Source organism: Neophocaena asiaeorientalis, unplaced genomic scaffold, assembly GCF_003031525.2.
Source record: "Neophocaena asiaeorientalis asiaeorientalis breed wild unplaced genomic scaffold, Neophocaena_asiaeorientalis_V1.1 scaffold85, whole genome shotgun sequence".
NCBI lineage: Eukaryota > Metazoa > Chordata > Mammalia > Artiodactyla > Phocoenidae > Neophocaena > Neophocaena asiaeorientalis.
Window position 1 is genome coordinate 5,620,633 of NW_020174301.1, and position 21,698 is coordinate 5,642,330.

Sequence of the window (21,698 nt, forward strand, 5' to 3'; positions counted from 1 at the left end):
GGTATTCATGAATTTAATTTTTTTCTGTGAAATATATATTCAAAGCAGTTGAGTACTTAAGTCTTTACAAAACAGTGTGCTTGGAACTGTATAGATCCTGCAGGTGTTGAGTATGTAGTCTTGGTAGCAGAGTAAGCTCAGTGAATGAACTGAGGCCAATTGCAAATATGTGTAACCGAATTGCTTTAGGGTTTAAAAGGTACAGAGTAAAGAATTGAAGTCGCATTGTAAAATTGCGTTAAATGAAGCACGTAGACACAACATAAAAACTATAAAGTTAACAGAATATCAGCCAAAGTTCCTTTTCAGTTGTCTTGAATTTGAATATATATGAATTATATTTTACAGAATCAATTCTTGTCCTAACAATTGCTCTGGTCATGGGAAGTGTACAACTAGTGTCTCTGTTCCAAGTAGAGTATATTGTGAGTGTGATAAATACTGGAAGGGTGAAGCTTGTGACATTCCTTACTGTAAAGCCAATTGCGGCAGTCCAGATCATGGTTACTGTGACCTAACAGGTGAAAAGCTGTGCGTCTGCAATGATAGTTGGCAAGGTAAGTGGCTTTTGAAACATTGATTTATGTATCTAATATATTAATACAAATTCTACACTCATTCGTTTTGCTGTAGTTTACACACCCAAATCTCATGTATCTGTTTTATTTTTACAATTTCAGTAACAGTCAACTTCTTAATAGTTTGCTTCTTCACAAATAAAATCAGTAAAGATTTTGTCTACATGCTATTTTGGGAATCAAGTGAAGTTATATATGAAACTCTTTAAATTGTAGACGTGTGATCATTCTGATCTTCTTTAACTTTTTGTTGAGTTCCCAAAGATTTGGTGACGTGGCTGAGATTAACACGTGGTACATTCAAATTTGATTTGTAATGGGTAATATAAATAGTATATTGCAAAAATAGATGCTCATCTGGGAAGGTACTGGACTATATTAAACTTGTTTCTTGGGAAAGACTGACCTCTTGTGGCTATGTTTTAAAAGAACATAGAGTATTTTTAAAAGTTTAGAAGTTTTACAGCTGCTTATTGCAAAAGCAATGAGAAGAATTGGGGAAGAATTTCTAAACAATTTTTATAAATATCTATTATTAAAGATTAATTTTAGACTGCATTGAAGAGTTTTAGCTTACTTAAGTATTTGGGTATAAAATCATAAATCTTGTCATTGTGGAATTTAATGAAGAGATAGGTCCTAGTTATCTATATACTTACCCACCCAGAGCTTGCTTTGTGCAGATTATATTTACATATTGAGAGCTTACTTTGTGCCAATGTATTAATCCTGTTGATGGGGGAACTTTGACTCAAGAAATACATAATCCAAAGTTACATGATCATGTGTTATTATAACACAGTGTAACAGTAGTAATAATAGTTCCAACCAGAGCTGTGTAAAAGTAAAAACCAAAGAGAATGGTTTCATATTCAACGTTCTTGAGACAAGTTAGAAAAAATGTTACTGAGTGTGCTGAGTACTTATTTAGAGGAATTATTTTAGGCTTTCTGTAAATTATGCCCATTTTAAACCCATGTTATTTCATTAAAAAATTAGTTGCTCCAACCATATGAAATATCAGTGATTTCTTATTGAATTGAATTTGATTTTCTACTATGATTATGACAGATACAAATTTCTCAGTGTTTTTTTTTTTTTTTTTTTAAATTTTATTTATTTATTTTTGGCTGTGTTGGGTCTTCATTTTTGTGCGTGGGCTTTCTCTAGTTGTGGCGAGCGGGGGCCACTCTTCATCACGGTGCGCGGGCCTCTCACTGTCGTGGCCTCTCTTGTTGCGGAGCACAGGCTCCAGATGCACAGGCTCAGTAGTTGTGGCTCACGGGCCTAGTTGCTCCGCGGCATGTGGGATCTTCCCAGACCAGGGCTCAAACCCGTGTCCCCTGCATTGGCAGGCAGATTTTCAACCACTACACCACCAGGGAAGCCCTCTCAGTGTTTTTAGTTATACCTATAGACATATATTTTGTTGAGTGGCTATTTTAATAAATCATGACCTTTCTTCCCTTAAAAAGTGCCTTGAGGTATCTTTTTTTTTCCGTTTCAGTCTTGAAACTAAAATAATGTCCTTTTCTATGGAGAGAATAGTACACCAAGAATATATTTAAATTAAGGCCTGAGAAATAGAAGTATAGCTTGTATGCTTGGTGTTTTTCTGACTGGTCTTCATCTGCTATTAGTCCTCATCTCATTTTAACAGTCTTGAAAGCAAAAGAGGGATATATTTGTATAATATTCTCTATGAAGAGCTCTGTCCTTTTTTGCTCTTTACTTCCTTTTAGTAGTTCTTCTTTAAAATGCTTTATGTTCTGTAGGTTTTGTAATATGTATCTGGTTGAAAATATTAGCTTTTGTTTTTCTGGCTTTTGTTTATCAGCATTTCACATTTTATTATTCTTGTCAGGAGTGCCTGAAATCATAAAAATTCCTGGCTCTTAAATGTCTATAAGCAAATAAAAATGAGGAAGCAAATGCTGGGTTTGTTTACTTTTGAAGCAAAATGATAATATGAATAACTTTATATATATATATATTAACACATACACATATGCATGTACACATATATTTTAAAAAAATTAGAATAATGTTAAAGTGCTTTATTATAAAATATACAGAAATCAGATACACTTTTATACCACTATTAATTCTTTGTAATTAAATAATTCATCTCTGAATTGATATGACTGTTTTATGGGTAGTGTTTGGTGAAATGGATATTGTGTGTCTTTCAAGACAGATGATGTGCAGGTTGGTTTCTTTGAGTCTCCAAACTGACTCCTGATTCTATATCTAAGGAAGCCTATCTTAAAGTAGGTGGGATTGTTGACTATATCACTAGGTTTTAATTTTAGATATATGGAATGGGATAAACCATTGAGGTGAAACTGAGAGAGATTTGTTTCTAGGGCATCTGAGGAATGATCAAAGAGCTGGAGATATTTGAAATGAGAGCTGAGGAGGCAATCTTTATGAGATTCAGAGTCTGGCAGTTTCTTTTTTTTTTTTTTTTGGGGGATGCGCCACCAGGGAAGCCCAGTCTGGCAGTTTTTAATGTGTTATTTGGAACTGGATTCTTTTGGTTAAGAATAACAGATTGTTGCTACTTTCATTATATTTTATCCATTTATGTTGGTTAATTTTACTTTGTTTGGTTCTGTGCTAGTATATAAAAAGAAAATAAATGTTGTTTTCTAGAAACTGAGATTTTATTAAGAGAATACAGAGGAAAAGCCTAGATTTTTGTTGAGTCTTGAATCCCCTTCCTCACATTTCTCTAGTGCTTGTCCCACCTAGGCTTCACATCTCCTTGTTTTCCAAGTTTAGTTTTTCTATGTAGCATCTCCTAAGAGTTTTGCTTAGCCATTACTATACTTTTTCCCCCCTTAACTTGCTCATCTAAGTCTTTCTTCCTTAACCATCTGCTTTCACCTTTTTACTGTTTTAGGCAATAGGAGTATATTTTAAGACTAGATGGCACCATTAAAGTCAACTGTCCCCCTTTTTCTGTGGAAAGCACTTGTAACAACCAAAAGCTGAAATAGTAAAGAATATAGAAAATGTTAGTGCAACATTTTGAAAAGCATACAAGTTGATTGTATAATGTTTAATTTTGTTATAATGTATAGTTTTCAAAGACAATGATATATACATATCAAATAGATTACTTAAAGGGTAGAGACCTGTGTGGATTCATCTGCTTCTGTGACATCTTTCACTTAATAAAATTTAAGTCTTAATAAGTCACAAGAGGGAAAAAGACAACTTTGAAGAGCATTTTTTCTTTTAAGATGGCTTCCAAACATTGGGATAGATGAGGATTTTTTTTTTTTTTTTTTGGCTACACCATGTGGCATACAGGATCCTAGTTCCCCTATCAGGGATTGAACCTGTGCCCCCTCCAGTGGAAGCGCGGATTCTCAACTAGTGGGCCACCAGGGAAGTCCTGAGGAATTTTTAAAAGGCATGCAAATCAACATATAATAAATTGGATTTATGTTCATATGTAAATAATACAGTAGAACATTAATTTTCAAAGCAGACTCTTAGATACGGTGTGTTCCCACCCCCCGACTCCCGTCAACTCCCTAATCAGAGTGGCTCCAGGTTTCTCTCTTACATAACTTTAAAAAATCGGAACCACTTTGATTTGATTGTAAGCAACAGAAACAGTTCTGGTTTATCTGAGCAGAAAAGGCAGTTATTGGAAAGTATGTCAGGGACCACTATCTCCCAGCATTCGTTCTTCCCTTCTTTTTAGTGATAGAATTGACTGAGTTTTTAGCTCAGCGCATGGTCTTCAGCTACATACCACATTTTTCTGCCTTCCTTGCGTCTCGTGTGGTTATTGTGCTAAGGTTAGGGAAGTAGGATGTGAGTGGAAGTGCTGTGTGGGAATTTTATATCATTGAGATCTTTTCCAATGGCTGGTAAATGGCAGTAACAGTAGTAAGCAGTAGCACTTGCCCATTTGCCTCTAGAATGTTTTATGAGAGAGGAATTTACTTTTAGTTTTCTTAAGCAACTTATTTTTTGTTCTCTAAACCTGTACAAAAGGATATTGGGTCGCTCACAAAGGAGATGGGAAGGCTGGAAAAACCTTGGTTAGAAAGGGGTAGGTGTAACAGAAGGCTAGGTGGGTTGGTTCCCAGCAAAGATGAAGCCACAGGAAAGTTTGATTAGGATATTCCTGTTACTGCCACTGGACCCTGGGGTACCACCACTGGTGTCTTTACTGTGGATACTGTATGCTACAGGCTTGAGTGGAAAAAAATCTAAATTCTCCCCACATCTTTGTATCACTTTTGAAGATTTGAAGGCCTGCTTAATAAAATCTACTTGGCTAAACTTAGGTCTTATCCATGACTTGCTTGGCTGCCTTGAGATATAGAAATAGAGAATTTAACTTTTCTGAATTGTGTAGTGGGAAAGGATTCTGTTTCTGAATAAAATTCACACAGTGAGAGATTTCCCCAAACTAGGAAGGGGGTTCAAATGATTGGAATCTTCTAAATAAATTAAAAAATCCAAATCAAGTATTTTAAAGTGTAGATTGTTGCCATAATTGACAAGGAATGGGCTGAATAGTTCTCTCATGCCTACTCAGAAAAGCTTTGCAATGTGGAATAGATGGTAGGAGTAGACAGGTTGAAAAGATAAACAAGCAGTCTTCAGGGTACAATTCTTTCCTTAGTCTATTACAACAAAACATTTTCCACCTGTTTTATAGAGATGAAAAACAGGTTACCAGGTCTTATATACAAGACCATTGCTTAGCCATTTAAAATTTGTCCCTGGTCCTTTCCTATTCCAGAATGCCCTGTTCAATCCTATCGTTCAGCCCTTTTACATGTCTTCAGGATATTCTTTATAGATATTCAGTGTTCATTTTCAGTGCGGTTCAGACACTGTTCTCATGTAAGGATTGAAGTTGGTTGTTTTCAGCCTTTAGATGATTGATTAAAAGACAGTATCTTAATATGTAAATCAGGTAATTTGATAGTTTTTTATAGTGTTTCCAATTCTTTATTGAAAGTTACACTTTGGATTTATCTCAGTTCCTTGAATGTTCATTGTCCCTAAATATTTCAAGGCCTTTCTTATTTCTGCACTTCCCCCTACAACACCCTCACCCCTTAACATTCTAAGACTGGGTCACATCCCCCCACGTACTTTCATAGGACCCTATCTTTTAAATTTATAGCTTTTATCACATTTATGTTTGTGTGATTCTTTATTATCTTTCCTACTGGAATACAAACTCCATGAAGTTAAGAATGACTGTTTTGATCACCTTTATGCCTACAGCATCTTCTGTAGTGCCTGTTGTGTAGTAGGCGCTCAAATTTTGTTGTTGTTGAATGAATGAATTAGAAATGTATTAGTTGCTGGTTTAGTGATATGTGGACATTCAAGTATAGATGTTTTAGAAGACTAGTACTCCAATAACTTATGCAATTTACTTGATATATAAAGCATAATTTTAAATATTGAGGGAAACATTTGAATTTGAGCATCTGGTCAGTTATTTTCTTTCAGTCCTTTGGTTTTAGATTTTAGCATTTGCCATTGGGTGGCAGTACTGACTACCAGAGCACACACTTAGATTCCTTGGCATTATTTAAGTTGTAAAAACTTGATGATTTTGTTTGTTTTAGAAAAATATAAAATCTTTTAGCTCAGATCCATGAATATTTTATCATACATTATGTTTTTTCTGGGTTAGTCACGTAACATATTAGGACAGAATTAGTTACTTTAGGATAGTGTGTATAAGTACACGAGACTATAGGTTGCTTTAAAGAAATCCACAGCATAGCTTACATTTCCCTTTAGAAATTTAATAATAATGAACGTGATCTCTCTATTTAACTTTGTGGAGAGACAAGCAACAGATAATGTGCTAGATTAAATTCTTCTCTTTTTGTTCATTTTCCCCAACCAGCAAAAACAGCAAATCCAACTTTTTGCAAGAGCCAATAAAATAAGTTTTTATTCCTCAGCTACTTGAAAAGTTGTTTAAAAATAGTATTGAGGATGTATATATAACACGCTTTATTTACTAATCCATTCATTTATTTTTGTTCATTTTATGTAACAAAAATTTTAGAGCTTCTTCCAAGTGCTAGGTACTATTCTAGGACCTTTGAATACATCACAGAACAAAGAAAGTAAAGATCCTTGTGGATCTTACATTCAAGCTAAGAAAGACAGACCATAGATAATCAACATAACATATATATTATACATATAATATTTTAGAAAGGGATAAGTGTAATGGAAAAATAAGGTAGAGCTGAGAAGGAGGGATAGGTAGATCTAGGGATGGGAGTTACAATTTTAAATAAAATGATCAGGTTAGGCCTTATTGAGAAGGTGACATTTGAGTAAAGACTTGAAGCAAGTGAGGGAGTTAGCTCTATAGATATTTAGGAGAAGGGCATTTCAGGCAGAGGGAATAGCCATTGGCAAAGGCCCTAAGGCAGGAACATGCCTCGTGTGTGTGAGGGCCAGCAAAAGGCCAGTGTGCCTGAAATTGAATGACTGAGGGGCAGGTTGTCGGATATGAGCTCAGAGAAGTTGCAGAGCAAGGAGATGATCGAGGATATGGAGGTAAGGTGCTGGAGTGATGGAGGTTTGTGAGGAATGGAGCTAGATGAGCTAAGCCTTAGTGCTGTAGGCTATTGGAAGGATTTTGACTTTTACCCTAAGTTAAATGGGGAGCCATTGTAGAATTTTGAGCAGACGATTGATATAATCTGACTTAGTTTTAAAAGGTTCCTGTTGACTTCTGTATTGAAAATAGACTATGAAAGCAGAGTACCAGTTAAGAGACTACTACTGTAATTATAATCTAGATGAGAAATGATAGCAGTGTGTGCAGGCAGCAAGGAAGGTAAGAATTGCTTAATACTGAATGTGATTTTAAAACAGGGTTAATAGGATTTGTTGATGCATTGGATATGGGGGATGGGAGAAAGAAAAAAGTCAAGGATGACTTGAAGATTTTTTTGACCTTAGAGTAAGATAGAGTTGTCATCAGTTGACATGAGGAAGATTTTAGGAGGAAGATCAGTTTGAATTTGGTATGTTACGTTTGAGATGTCTTTTAGACATCTAAGAGGAGATGTTGAAAAGGCAGTTGGAGTTCAGTGGAGAGAGGTCTGTACTGTTTGGGGCTGATTGGCTTAAAAATGTTAAATTGGAAATGGTTGATGATACTTAAAGCCATGAGATCAGATGAGATCATGAGGGAAGGGAGTGTAGAGAGAGAAAATAGAACAAAGGGCTATGGGTCACAATAAAATTCACAAAATATTCTGTGCTAGACATAGGTTCCTTCCTTGTGGAAGGTTACCTAATGTTGAAATATTTACAACCACTTACTTTATTGCCTCTGACTTAGATAGGTGGGATAAACAAATCCTGCTTTCAATCCCAGCTATCTCTGTATTTGTCATTTTCAACTAATCAGAACCAGTCTATAAAGCTTTGTTTGCAAGCCTTTCACCACTCAAAAATAGTAATTGGAAAGCACTGATCTTTGCTAACAGAAGGGCAGTTCCTTTCCATACTGTAATCACATCATTGGCCTAAACTGTGAGAACCAAGTATTCTTGGAACAGATCTGGTGTAGTGATTACCACTCACAAATTCATTGTTCTGTAAAATTAGGATATTGTCAGAACAGCTGTGGACATTTAAAATACACTAAAGTTGATAACTGTCCTTTGGAGATTCGCTTTATGCCTAGAAAATGTTTAGAATACTTTGGAAACTGAAACAAAATCAAAATTTTCTGATGATGTTAGAAGATAGGACTCTTGCAATGATGTTATCTCATTTTGCCTTTTATTGTGGAGAACTTCAGATTCCATATGATCATAAGACTATTTCTGGAGTGATTACAGTAAGTTACATGTACCTCTCTTCAAATCTTCCTTCTCAGAATACTTTTCCTTTCCTATTAGCAGTCCAGTTTCTTTGTGGGAAATTGCCTTTCACTCATTGAGAGTAGTCTTGATAGGACGATAAATCCAGATACCTGTCTATTTTAAGCTTGGTTTTCAGCCTCTTTTTAAAAATTCTTTGAATTTCCCCATGTTTTTTTCAACAAATATCCATTTTTCCTTAACCTAGCCAAAAGTAGTTTCTGTGGCTTACAACCAAAGAAATCTAGCTGATATACTACACTAAAGGTACTATTCAGGGAATTGCTGTTAAACTCACTTGAAGACTTTACATTTTTATCCTTCTTTATGGAAGAAAAGCTATTTTATAAAACTAATTTGTATAAAGCAAATAAAATTTTTGTACTGATTTCCAGTATCAAAACAGAGATAGAGTCCTTTAGAAAAACTTTTCCAGTGCAAAATAGACTACTTTGGGAAGGAAGAAAGAATATAATTTAGTAGTTCTGGAATTGCTTTGGAGAAACTTTCAAAACTTTGTAGTACTTTATTTAGTCTAGGTTTTGTCCTTTGCAATTATTTCTCAATTGTATTTATCTCTGATTATAGAAATTTTTAGTTGTAATTTTACTGTTTTCTTTTGGCATGTATGTTTACTATACCTAATAATGCTAGGCTTCATTAACATATTTTGCCTGTAGACTTGATTATACTTAGTTTCCTTGTGTATTAAAATGAGAGGATGGAAAAAAAAATGAGAGGATGGACTTCATAATAGTAATAATGTTACTATTATGAAGGTTTCATTATAGTATTTAATATTAAGTACAATCTCATTCAATCTTATTTTATTTTCACAGAATCCTATGTTCTTCTGTGTATACTCTCCATGATTAAACTGAAGTTTAGAGAAGTTAATTCGTCCAAGGTTTCATAGCCAATAAGTTGGAAAGCGAGGTTTGACTTCATAGCTCTTGCTCTTAATCTTTTATGGCTCTAAGGTTATTTTCATTCATTCATTCATTCATGCAGTAAGTGAATACTGAGGCCAGTCATGTAAGAGTTGTGGGCCGTGTTAAGGATTTTTATTTTTAGTGGGATGGGAAATCATTGAAAGATTTTGAGTAGGGAAATTTATATTTTTAATCATTCTGGTTGCATTGTGGAGAGTTGAATGTGATAGGAAGGCAGCAAGAATGGAAATGAGACCAGTTTGGAGACTATTGCAGTAGTCCAGGTGAGATTGGATGGTGACTTGTACTAGGATGGTAGTTGGAAAGGGAAGGATCAGTGTTTAGAGCCTGGTAGAGGTGATCGAATTTAAAAATGTTTATAATTGGTAAGGTACAGACACTTAGACACCAACCAGTCAAAACTGATGCTGACTTTAGCACTGGGGCAGGATCCTGGATGAGCCATGCTGTGCCAGTCATTACCCCTTTAGTTGTCTTTTGCGGAGAGTCTGGATTATCTCAGAGGGGCCAGGGGAACTGGGAAGGGGAAGGCCTGGTACCTGCAGCAGCATCTACTCAACAATCAGTGAAGCATTTCCATGTTTTAACAGTTGGAAAGGCTGTATTCCTGCATACGTAATGAATGTCAGTCCAGGATTTGTTGGATATGGGTGTGGGAGAAAAAGAGAACTCAAGAATAGCTCCAAGATCTTTGCCCTGAGCAACTGGGTAAATGGAAGTGCCGTTTACTGAGATGGTAAACACCGGTGAAGGAGCAGATTTGGGAGGGAAAAAAATCAAGATTTTAGTTTTGGACATGTTAAGTTTGAGATGATTATGAGACATCCAAGTGGAAATGTCATGTAGGTAGTTTCACTTTGAGTCTGGAATTCAAGAGACATTGTGAGGATGGAGGTATAAATTTAAGAGGGATGAGTATAATTCCACTTTGGATTGTAGAACAGTGTCAAAAATTTGTCTCGCAGTAGCCTGTCACTAATGCCAAAAATTACATCATTAGAAATTCATTTATGCTCTTTGGATTAACCCATGGAAAAGGTAGCATATTAAATCTTTATGAAAACCCACTGTAATATGAATTAGTTTATTACATCTTTTTCAAGACAGCTGTGATCTGCTTACCTTGAGGAGATTCCCATATTGATTGATAAAATTTATGCAGGGAGAATTATGCAGAGATGTTCCATAACAGGACAGATAATGAAGTGGTAGACTTTTCATGGATGTGTTTTTATAAAAAGGGAGTCTTGGATGGCTTTAAATGATACTTAATGGGTGGTGAAGCCTTTGTGTGTATAAAGTGTTCTCTATAGTTATTTGTGTTTTAAATTAATATTCAGTTTATAAATTTACATTTTTAATCATTTTAGTTACGAGTGCAGAAAACTACAAATTAAGACATCTAATTTTCCTTACACTTTTAAGTCATATTCATAAATCTTTCTATTTATAAACTTATTAATTTAGAGTAAAATAAAGACAATCTGTAGAGTTTGGCTATAGACCATTCCTTCTAATAACTGCTAGAAGTTACATAAAATAAGGTAGTAACAGGAAGAATTTGACTGCTGGTTTGCATAGAAAAGTAGATATTTTAGATTATAGAGTAAAAATTTAAAAATCTCTAAAATCCAATTTCTTGTATTAAATAACAGTATTTATCTGAAGTTATAAATTTAGTTATTAGCATTAGTTTCCTATAATTGCTGTAACAAATTACCACAAACTTGGTGTCTTAACACACATTCATTATTCTCTTACCATTCTGGAAGTTAGAAGTCTGAAATATGTTTCACTGAGCCCAAATCAAGGTGTTTGCAGGGTCACACTCCTTCTGAGGCTCTAAGAAAGAATCTGCATCCTTGACTTTTCCAGTAATAGAGTTTCAGTCCCTACATTCATTAGCTCTTTTCCCCTACTCCATCTCCAAAGCATGGAGCACAGCATCCTGCTTAGTGGTAATATTGATTTCTCCTTCTGTAGTCAAATCTGTCTTACAAGGACACTTGTGATTACATGTAGAGCCCTGCGCTCTAGAGCCTGCGAGCCACAGCTCCTGAGCCTGCATGCCACAACTATTGACGCTTGCGTACCTAGAGCCCGTGCTCCGCAACAATGAGAAGCCCGCGCACTGCAACAAAGAGCAGCCCCTGCTCACTGCAACTAGAGAAAACCTGTGTGCAGCAATGAAGGCCCAATGCAGCCAAAAATAATAAGTAAATAAAATAAATAAATTTAAAAAAAGAATAGATACCTAAAATACCTAAAATTGAAAAAAAAGGACAAAGAATATACAAATGTCCTTTACCCAGATTAACCTATTATTAACATTTTACTCTTTTTGCTTTATTATTCCTGATATAAATAAATCTACATTTTTCTTTTTAAGAAAACAAGATATAGCATTTAGACCAATTAGGTATACCACTTATGTGTAATTGTCCATATGATCTTATTTCTCTTCAGTTAAGTTAGAGGTTGGTAAACTTTTCTGTAGAAGGCCACATAGTAACTATTTTTGGCTTTGGGAATTGCATGATATCTGTTGCAACTACTCAACTCTGCTGAGTACTGCAGAAGTAGCCATAGATAATACTTAAATGAATGAGCATACTGTGTTCTTAAGAAACTTTATTACAAAAGCAGGTAGTGGGTTGGATTTTGCTCATGGGCTGTTGTTTGCCAACCTGAGTTAAATGAGTTCTAAGTGGTTTAGAATTGTAGTTTAACTTTTTATTTCTTTTTTTTTATTTTTATTTTTTTTTAACTTATTTTAAAAAAAATCAGTGTGTTCCTTTAATTTCTTTGGTTACTAAGGAATAGTTCACAGTCTTTTCGCTCAGAAATTATAAAGTTTTCTATATTTGATTTAAAAGATTGTGTTGTTATCAAAGAGATAATCTAGGGTGCTATCTAATTTGTACCTGAAAAATACAGACTCATAGAATGTAAGCATTGAAAAGGACTTGGAAGATGAATGAATGAATGCACGGGTGAGTGAACAAATGAGAAAATAAAAACTGTAAAGGCTAATATTTCTGAAATTAGGGTCTGTTTGGAAGCTTTAAAATTTTGTGATTCAGTGATAATCTAAAACTTTTTGATACAAGAAAATTTAACATCAAGTGATTGATCTCATAATTGTATAAAAATGCCACTTGATTGCAGTGCCAGCATTTGTGTTGACTATTTAGTTAGGACCAAGTAGTATCCTTATTGCAGGCTAAAAAGAATATTGAAGAGTACTGATACTTTTGTGATAAGTGAAGGTCAACAGATGTTATGGCATATTTTATGGATAAAAAAGGTTTGTAAAAGATAGATGAAAGAAAAGTGCTGGGAGAATTATGTTGTCAAAATAATATAAGTATCTTAAAGTTGCATAAAAAAGGTGCTATGGAATTGATATCATTTTCCACTTAGGACCAATGATTTACTTTGAGCAGAACAACACCATCCATCATTTTAAGAAAAAATTAATTTTAATGATTTTATAAGTTGTTTATATACATAATTTATAAGTTTATGTTGGTTTTATATTTATAAAAGAACTTTAAACATAAGGAATTTATTTCTAGTTTTTGTTTAAGCATATTAGTTTCATTAGAATTAAAATAATCTGTGAGCCCTTAAATTTGATGAAAATACATTTCCTTTAGGAGCATTCCTTCCGTAACTTAAGTTTGAGAAACACTGATCTAGCCTAGCCTGCTGCATTTTACAGGTGAGGAACCAAGACTCATGAGTAACATCATGAACATGGATAGGAAAAGGCAGTGTTTTTAACTTAGAGTATTTACGTTATCCTGCACTCATTAATAGTTTTTATTTTATTATGCATAATAATATTTTCTGTTTGAGGATAATAAGCCTCTCTACTGATGCCAATTTTGGTTGTTCTTAATAAGAATGATGCTAAGAAAAAATGTAATTTTATTTTTATATTTCACAATTTATGAATGCTTTAATTTCCACTGTCTTAAAAAAAATTAAATATTTATAATAATCCTTAGGAGATAGATTGTTATTTCTGTTTTATAGATGAAGGCGTGATGATGGCAAAGGTAAGCAGACTTTCCCAAGGTCACACTTTTAGTAAGAGACAGAACTGGGATTTGAGTACATCGTTTACTGTTCGAATATCCTATTAGCATACTGAAATAAATCTGAAATTTATATCATTTAAGTAATTCTTTCAGATTGTATTATTTATTTGAACGTATCCAAGTCTGATTTGAGTGTTTGATTTTTTCCTCTGTAAGCATTACATTTGCTTTTAGAGTTTTTCCTGTAAGTTATATTTCAGACCATTTATGTACATTATATTTATTAATAAGATGAGCATTGGATTCTTAAATTCTCTTAATCCATGTATTCTGTTTCTACAATCTAAGGTCTTTGTTTAATGCATTGTGTTGTTTGATTTTTTTAAATAGGTCCTGATTGTTCTTTGAATGTTCCTTCCACTGAGTCTTACTGGATTCTGCCAAATGTTAAACCCTTCAGTCCTTCTGTAGGTCGGGCTTCCCATAAAGCTGTTTTACATGGGAAATTTATGTGGGTGATTGGTGGATATACTTTTAACTACAGTTCTTTTCAAATGGTCCTGAAGTAAGTTTTCTTTTTGTTTTTCAGATTTTCACAGTCTAATTTTTAGGCTGGATATTTTTCGGTAATAAGACTATCCTAAATGCCCTATGTTATTGATATACAAATTTATGAATGATTATTTTTGTAATATATCTGTTTGCCACATAGGACTGATTTGAGAATATATAAACTCAGTGTATCAATAAGTTATTTATCATTGGGCATATAGGTTTGTTCTATATAGATATTTCATTAACTTTTTAAATAAATTCTGAATAAGAAAATATTAACTTTAAATAAGCCCAGGCCGGGCCAAGCCTATATTGGGCATTATGAATACTGCTACCTTTTATTTTTTCAGAATGAAGTATAATTGCTTATATAAAAGTACTTTCAGTTTTTCTGCAAATTTTAATTTACCTAAACTTTTACTTTGCATTTACTTTACAAGCTTTTGTTGGGAGAACAGTGCCAGTATTATAAGATAGGTTATGCATTTACTGTTGACTCAATAGAGATTGTCCTTTGCGTGATTAGATGACAAGGAGAACTGCATGGATGCTAGCTTTATCTGATTTTTTCAGCTGATAATTTTATTTTATGAACTATTCAATACTATTCAATAATAGAATAAAAGAGGAAATAAGAATAATTTGATTATCAATGTTGTTTTCAGGGGTGATATTCATAATATGTAATAACTGATGCAACTTGGGCATCAATCAGTTGGAACTGACCCTGGACAGTGTACCATAATGGTGTATACCCAAAAGGGTTGCCATATTCAGTAGATAAATATACAGGACACACAGTTAAATTTGAATTTTAGATCAACAGTGAATAATTTTTTAGTATGCATAGCCCTCATAATTTTATTTTATTTTTTGGTTTTGTCCCAAATATTGCATGGATCATACTTATACTAAAAAAATTGTTGTTTATCTGAAATTCAGGTTTAACTGGGCATTCTGTATTTTATCTGTAAACTCTAATATCTGAAAATATTCGTCCTGTTAATTTTGGGGATCAAAAAAATTCTGTGTTATAAGAGGAGATTGCTTTAAAACTATGATTGAATAAGACTGGAATTAAAGTATGAAATAAAATAAAATAAATTCTGGAGAGAAGGGGGAAGAATTTTAGGTAAATATTTAAGTGAACAATTAGAATTCTGTAACACAATAAATGAAGGATAAAATATAGTAGAAAGAATTGAAAGAGAGTTGGTAGGATTAAAATGAATTGTTAAGATATGCAAAGAACCTGAGGAACCAAGAGTTAAATGTGGAAAAGAAAAGGAAATTAACTATGATTCATGAAAATGAAAAGGTTGGGAAAATAAAGTAGAACTTTGGATTAAACTGTGGTATTTGCAAAGTAGAGTTGTGAAGACAGAGTATAGTTGTCAAGGAAACATGGAGATCCTAAAAGTTTGTGTTCTGTACAAGTTAAATAGCATATTTTAAATTAAGTGATGAATTTTACTTGATATTCTCCTAAACATATATTTTCTATTTGAACCAGATAGTTTAATTTTTTTTTTTGTCTGAAATCTGATTCTTTTGGTTACAGTGTTTATTTAGTTTTATAGTAAACTAGAGGTATCAGCTTAGAAGTAATCAGCAACTTTGTTGCTGTTTTCACAGGTTAGAGAATATTTTTTCATTTTTCTGAATGTGGTTTAGCTGTAGGTAAGGATGTTTAAAAGCTTTTAGAAGTGATGGTGTCAGTTATAAGTTGATTTATCTTCTGTAGTAGAATTTAATTGAGGTGTAGATGTTATGCTTAAGACAAATTATTCAGTAAATAATATAAAAGTTTTGTATTAGTGTCTATTAAATTAGAGAGTATTTTACGGAATATTTATACATCGACATTAGAATTAATATGTATTCATGGGCATAGCAAATTGTTTTGAACACTTACTTTGTGCTTAGTACTTGGGATCTGTCAGTGGACATAATGAATATCCCATCTTTGTGAAGTTAGTGAGGAAGGACAGGCAATTAGAAAAAAATGTAATTAGCATGATAAATATGTATATTATAAATAAATTATATATATGCACATATATTCATATACAGATATAGATAGATAGCAAGATAGGTAGCAGGGGTAAGCAAATCAGGAATGCCAAAGAGGAGGAGTTGCACTCACAAATGTAGTGGTGTAGGCTTCATGGGAAAGGTGAGAGCTGAGCAAAGACTTGAAGGGGTCAGACATTGGCAGAGAAGAAAGCCAGACAAAAACCTTAAGGTAGGAGCTTCAAGGAGGCCCAGGTGACTTTAAAAGTGTAGAAGAGCTCACTATTGTTTAGGTTAATCGGCTGGTTCAGAACAAATTAACTCCGGTAATAAATAGCCTAGTCAAGTTATTGTATATTATACATTCGAATGATTGAATCCTAATTTAGACTAGGTATATCTTGAATGAGTCTCTATTAGAAATTTCTAATATGGTATATGAAATTATGAGTTTATTCTAATTGTTTTTGAATTAATGAATATTTAAATACAAGAAAGCATATGCAAATTACAAAACTGAAAATGAATCTTAGCTTATGAAGTTATTTTTTTTTCTTGTTTTTAGTTACAATTTAGAAAGCAGTATATGGAATGTAGGAACTGTATCAAGGGGACCTCTCCAGAGATATGGGCATTCTCTTGCTTTATATCAGGTATGAATCCTGCTTTAAATTTTAATCTTTTTTTTTTCTTTTTTTAGACTTTAGAGGAAGAAATACTAAATCTCAGATTTATTTCAAATATTTAATAAGAACAGTAGATCATATGAATCACAATAACTTGAGATGTCAAAGACTTTTATACTATTTTAGTAAAAATAAAAAGATTTTAATACAGTCCGCCATTGAACATGAGAAGAAATGAAGGTTGAGTTTTTGTCCATGATATACACAACAAAACTTTACCATATTAACCATTTTTAAAAGTAGAATTAATTCAGTGGTATTAAGTATATTCAAGTTGTTGTACAGCCATTACTGTTATTTTCAGACCTCTTTTCATCTTACAAAACTGAAACTCTATACCCATACAGTAACTCCTCATTTCCCCCTTTCCCCATACCTTGCAAACTACCATTCTGCTTTCTGTCTCTGTGAATTTGACTATTCTAGGTACCTCATATAAGTGAAATCATACAGTGTTTGTCCTTTAATGACTGGCTTATTTCACTTGGCATGGTGTCCTCAAGATTCATCCATCTTGTAGCATGTGTCAGAATTTCCTTCCTTTTTACGTCTGAATAATGTTCTGTTGTATGTATATATTGCACTGCATTTTGTTTATCCATTCATCCATCAATAGATACTTGGGTTGCTTCCACCTTTTTGGCTATTATGAATAATGCTACTATGAACATGGGTATACAACTATCTTTTCAAGTCCCTGATTTCAATTCTTTTGGATAGATAGCCAGAAGTGGACTTGCTGGATTGTATGGTAATTCTATTTTAAATTTTTTGAGGAACTGCTATATTGTTTTCCACAGCAGCTGTAACAATTTTACATTCCTGCCAGCAGTGCACAAAGGTTTCAATTCCTCCATATCCTTGTCAACACTTGTTATTTTCCTCTTCCTTCCTTCCTTCCTTCTTTCCTTCTTTCCTTCCTTCCTATAATAGCCATCCTGATGGATGTAAAGCAGTATCTCATAGTGGTTTTGATTTGTATTTCCTTAATGATTAGTGGTACGTAACATCTTTTCAAGTGCTTATTGGCTATTTGTATGCTTTCTCTGGATAAACATATATTCAAGTCTTTTGCCCATTTTAAACTTTTTTTTGGTGTTGAGTTGTAGGAGTTCTTTATATATTCTGGATTTTATCCCCTAATTGGATATATTATTTGCAAATATTTTCTCTCATCCTGTGGGCTTTTTCACTCTATTGATAGTGTCCTTTGATGGGCAGGTTTTTAATTTTGACACAGTTCAATTTATCTGTTTTTTCTTTTGTTGCCAGTGCTTTTGGTGTCATATCCAAGAAATCATTGCCAAATCCAATATTATGAAGCCTTTTCCCTATGTTTTCTTTTAAGAATTGTGAAGTTTTAGTTCTTAGGTCTTTAATCTGTTTTGAGTTAATTTTTGTTTAGGGTATAAAGTAAGGGTCCAATTTTTTTTCTCTTACATATGGATATTCAGTTTTCCCTGCACTATTTGTTGAAAAGACTTTTCCCCCATTAAATGGTCTTGGCACTCTTGTTGAAAGCATTTGATCATATATGCAAAGATTTATTTCTGAGCTCTCTAGTCCTTTGATCTAGATCTGTGTTTATTCCAGTACCACACTGTTTTGATTAGTGTAGTTTTGTAGTAAGTTTTGAAATGTAGAAATGTGAGATCTCCAACTTCAGTCTTGTTTTTCAAGTTTGTTTCATCTATTCAGGGTCCCTTAAGATTCCATAATAATTTAGGATGGATTTTTCTACTTATGAAAAATGTCATTGGGATTTTGATAGGGATTGCTTTTAATCAGTTATTTTTATGTATTTGTGGGGTTCATGAATTTAGCATGATTAAAATCAGGCTATTGGGGCTTCCCTGGTGGCGCAGTGGTTGAGAGTCCGCCTGCCGATGCAGGGGACACGGGTTCGTGCCCTGGTCTGGGAAGATCACACATGCTGCAGAGCGGCTGGGCCCGTGCGCCATGGCCGCTGAGCCTGCGCAATCGGAGCCTGTGCTCCGCAACGGGAGAGGCCACAACAGTGAGAGGCCCACGTACTGCAAAAAAAAAAAAAAAAATCAGGCTATTTAATTGGTTTTTATTTTGAATCAACAAAAATTCATGTGTTTTGTGGACTGTGACTATATTCTTCAAATCAGAACTTATATATTTTCTGTGCTTGTTTAAGAAAATTAGGAAAACACAGGAGCAATGTAAAGAATAAACTACCACTGTTTTGTGCTATGCATATACATGTTTAAGAAATTAAATAAAAATCTCTCTATGTACATATGTATGTGGATATATGTTTCTTTGTTTTCTTTCAGTTTTTTGATTTATTTCATTTTCTTGTAACAGCTTTATTGAGATATAATTGGCATATGATACAATTCATGTGTTTAAAATATACAACTGAATGCTTTTTAGTATCTTCAGAGTTGTGCAATTATCTCTTGCAGGCTTGTCAAAATTGCAGTGTTGCGTAATCAATTTTAGAATATTTTCATCACCTTGTAAAGAAGTCCTGTACCCTTCAGCTGTCACCCTTGCCCCTCCCTGTGTCCTCAAGGCCATTCTCTATGTCTGTGTCTTTATTCCTGTCCTGCCCCTAGGTTCATCAGAACCATTTTTTTTTTAGATTACATATATATATGTGTTGGCATACGGTATTTGTTTTTCTCTTTCTGACTTACTTCACTCTGTATGACAGACTTAGGTCCATCCACCTCATTACAAATAACTCAATTTCGTTTCTTTCTATGGCTGAATAATATTCCACTGTATATAGGTGCAACATCTTCTTTATCCATTCATCTGTTGATGGACACTTAGGTTGCTACCACGTCCTGTCTACTGTAAATAGTGCTGCAGTGAATATTGTGGTACATGATTCTTTTTGAATTATGGTTTTCTCAGTGTATATGCCCAGTTGTGGGATTGCTGGGTCATATGATAATTCTATTTTTAGTTTTTTAAGGAACCTCTGTACTGTTCTTCATAGTGGCTGTATCAATTTACATTCTCACCAACAGTGCCTCTCCACACCCTCTGCAGCATTTATTGTTTGTAGATTTTTTGATGATGGCCATTGTGAGGTGATACCTGATTATAATTTTGATTTGCATTTCTCTAATGATTAGTGATGTTGAGCATCCTTTCATCGGTTTGTTGGCAATCTGTATTTCTTCTTTGAAGAAATGTCTATTTAGGTCTTCTGCCCATTTTTGGATTGGGTTGTTTGTTTTTTTGATATTGAGCTGCATGAACTGCTTGTACATCTCAAAGAACCAGCTTTTAGTTTTATTGATCTTTGCTATTATTTCCTTCATTTCTTTTTCATTTATTTATGATCTGATATATATGATTTCTTTCCTTCTGCTAACTTGGGAGTTTTTTTGGTTCTTCTTTCTCTGATTGCTTTAGGTGTAAGGTTAGGTTGTTTATTTGAGGTTTTTCTTGTTTCTGGAAGTAGGATTGTATTGCTATAAACTTCCCTTTTAGAACTGCTTTTGCTGCATCCCATAGGTTTTGGGTTGTCGTGTCTTCTTTGTCATTTGTTTCTAAGTATTTTTTGATTTCCTCTTTGATTTCTTCAGTGATCTCTTGGTTATTTCGTAGCGTATTGTGTAGCCTCCATGTGTTTGTATTTTTTACAGTTTTTTTCCTGTAATTGATATCTAGTCTCATAGTGTTGTGGTCAGAAAAGATACTTAGTACAATTTCAATTTTATTAAATTTACCAAGGCTTGATCTGTGACCCAAGATATGGTCTATCCTGGAGAATGTTCCATGAGCATTTGAGAAGAAAGTGTATTCTATTGTTTTTGGATGGAATGTCCTATAAATATCAATTAAGTCCATTTTGTTTAATTTGTCATTTAAAGCTTGTATTTCCTTATTTATTTCATTTTGGATGGTCTGTCCATTGGTGAAAGTGGGGTGTTAAAGTCCCCTACTATAATTGTGTTACTGTCGATTTCCCCTTTTATGGCTGTTAGCATTTGCCTTATGTATTAAGGTGCTCCTATGTTGGGTGCATAAATATTTACCATTGTTATATCTTCTTCTTGGATTGATCCCTTGATCATTATGTAGTGTCCTTCTTTGTCTCTTGAATAGCCTTTATTTTAAAGTCTATTTTGTCTGATATGAGAATTGCTACTTCAGCTTTCTTTTGGTTTCCATTTGCATGGAATATCTTTTTCCATCCCCTCACTTTCAGTCTGTATGTGTCCCTAGGTCTGAAGTGGGTCTCTTGTGGATAGCATATATACAGGTATTGTTTTTGTATCCATTCACCCAGTCTGTGTCTTTTGGTTGGAGCATTTAATCCATTTACATTTAAGGTAATTATCGATATGTATGTTCCTGTTACCATTTTCTTAATTGTTTTATGTTTGTTTTTGTAAGTCTTTCCCTTATCCTGTGTTTCCTGCCTAGAGAAGTTTCTGTAGCATTTGTTGTAAAGCTGGTTTGGTGGTGCTGAATTCTCTTAGCTTTTGCTTGTCTGAAAAGCTTTTGACTTCTCCATCAAATCTGAATGAGATCCTTGCTGGGTAGAGTAATCTTGGTTGTAGGTTTTTCCCTTTCATCACTTTAAATATGTCCTGCCACCCCCTTCTGGCTTTCAGAGTTTCTGCTGAAAGATTAGCTGTTAACCTTATGGGGATTCCCTTGTATGTTATTTGTTGCTTTTCTCTTGCTGCTTTTAGTATTTTTTCTTTGTATTTAATTTTTGATAGTTTGATTAATATGTGTCTCGGCATGTTTGTCTTTGGCTTTATCCTGTATGGGACTCTGCGCTTCCTGGACTTGATTGACTATTTCCTTTCCCATGTTAGGGAAGTTTTTGACTATAATCTCTTCAAATATATTCTCAGACCCTTTCTTTTTCTCTCCTTTCTCTGGGACCCCTATAACTCGAATGTTGGTGTGTTTAATGTTGTCCCAGAGGTCTCTGAAACTGTCCTCAATTCTTTTCATTCTTTTTTCTTTATTCTGC

General features: G+C 33.9%; 1 protein-coding gene across 1 annotated transcript in view; it reads left to right on the forward strand.

The window, feature by feature from the left end:
* Positions 1 to 21,698, forward strand: part of ATRNL1 (attractin like 1) — a 675,777-nt gene that overhangs the window by 35,592 nt on the left and 618,487 nt on the right. The window contains exons 5-7 of the mRNA XM_024756087.1: positions 349 to 557; positions 13,857 to 14,031; positions 16,600 to 16,687. Coding sequence (XP_024611855.1) covers positions 349 to 557; positions 13,857 to 14,031; positions 16,600 to 16,687 — 472 coding nt within the window. The remainder of the gene's footprint in view (positions 1 to 348; positions 558 to 13,856; positions 14,032 to 16,599; positions 16,688 to 21,698) is intronic.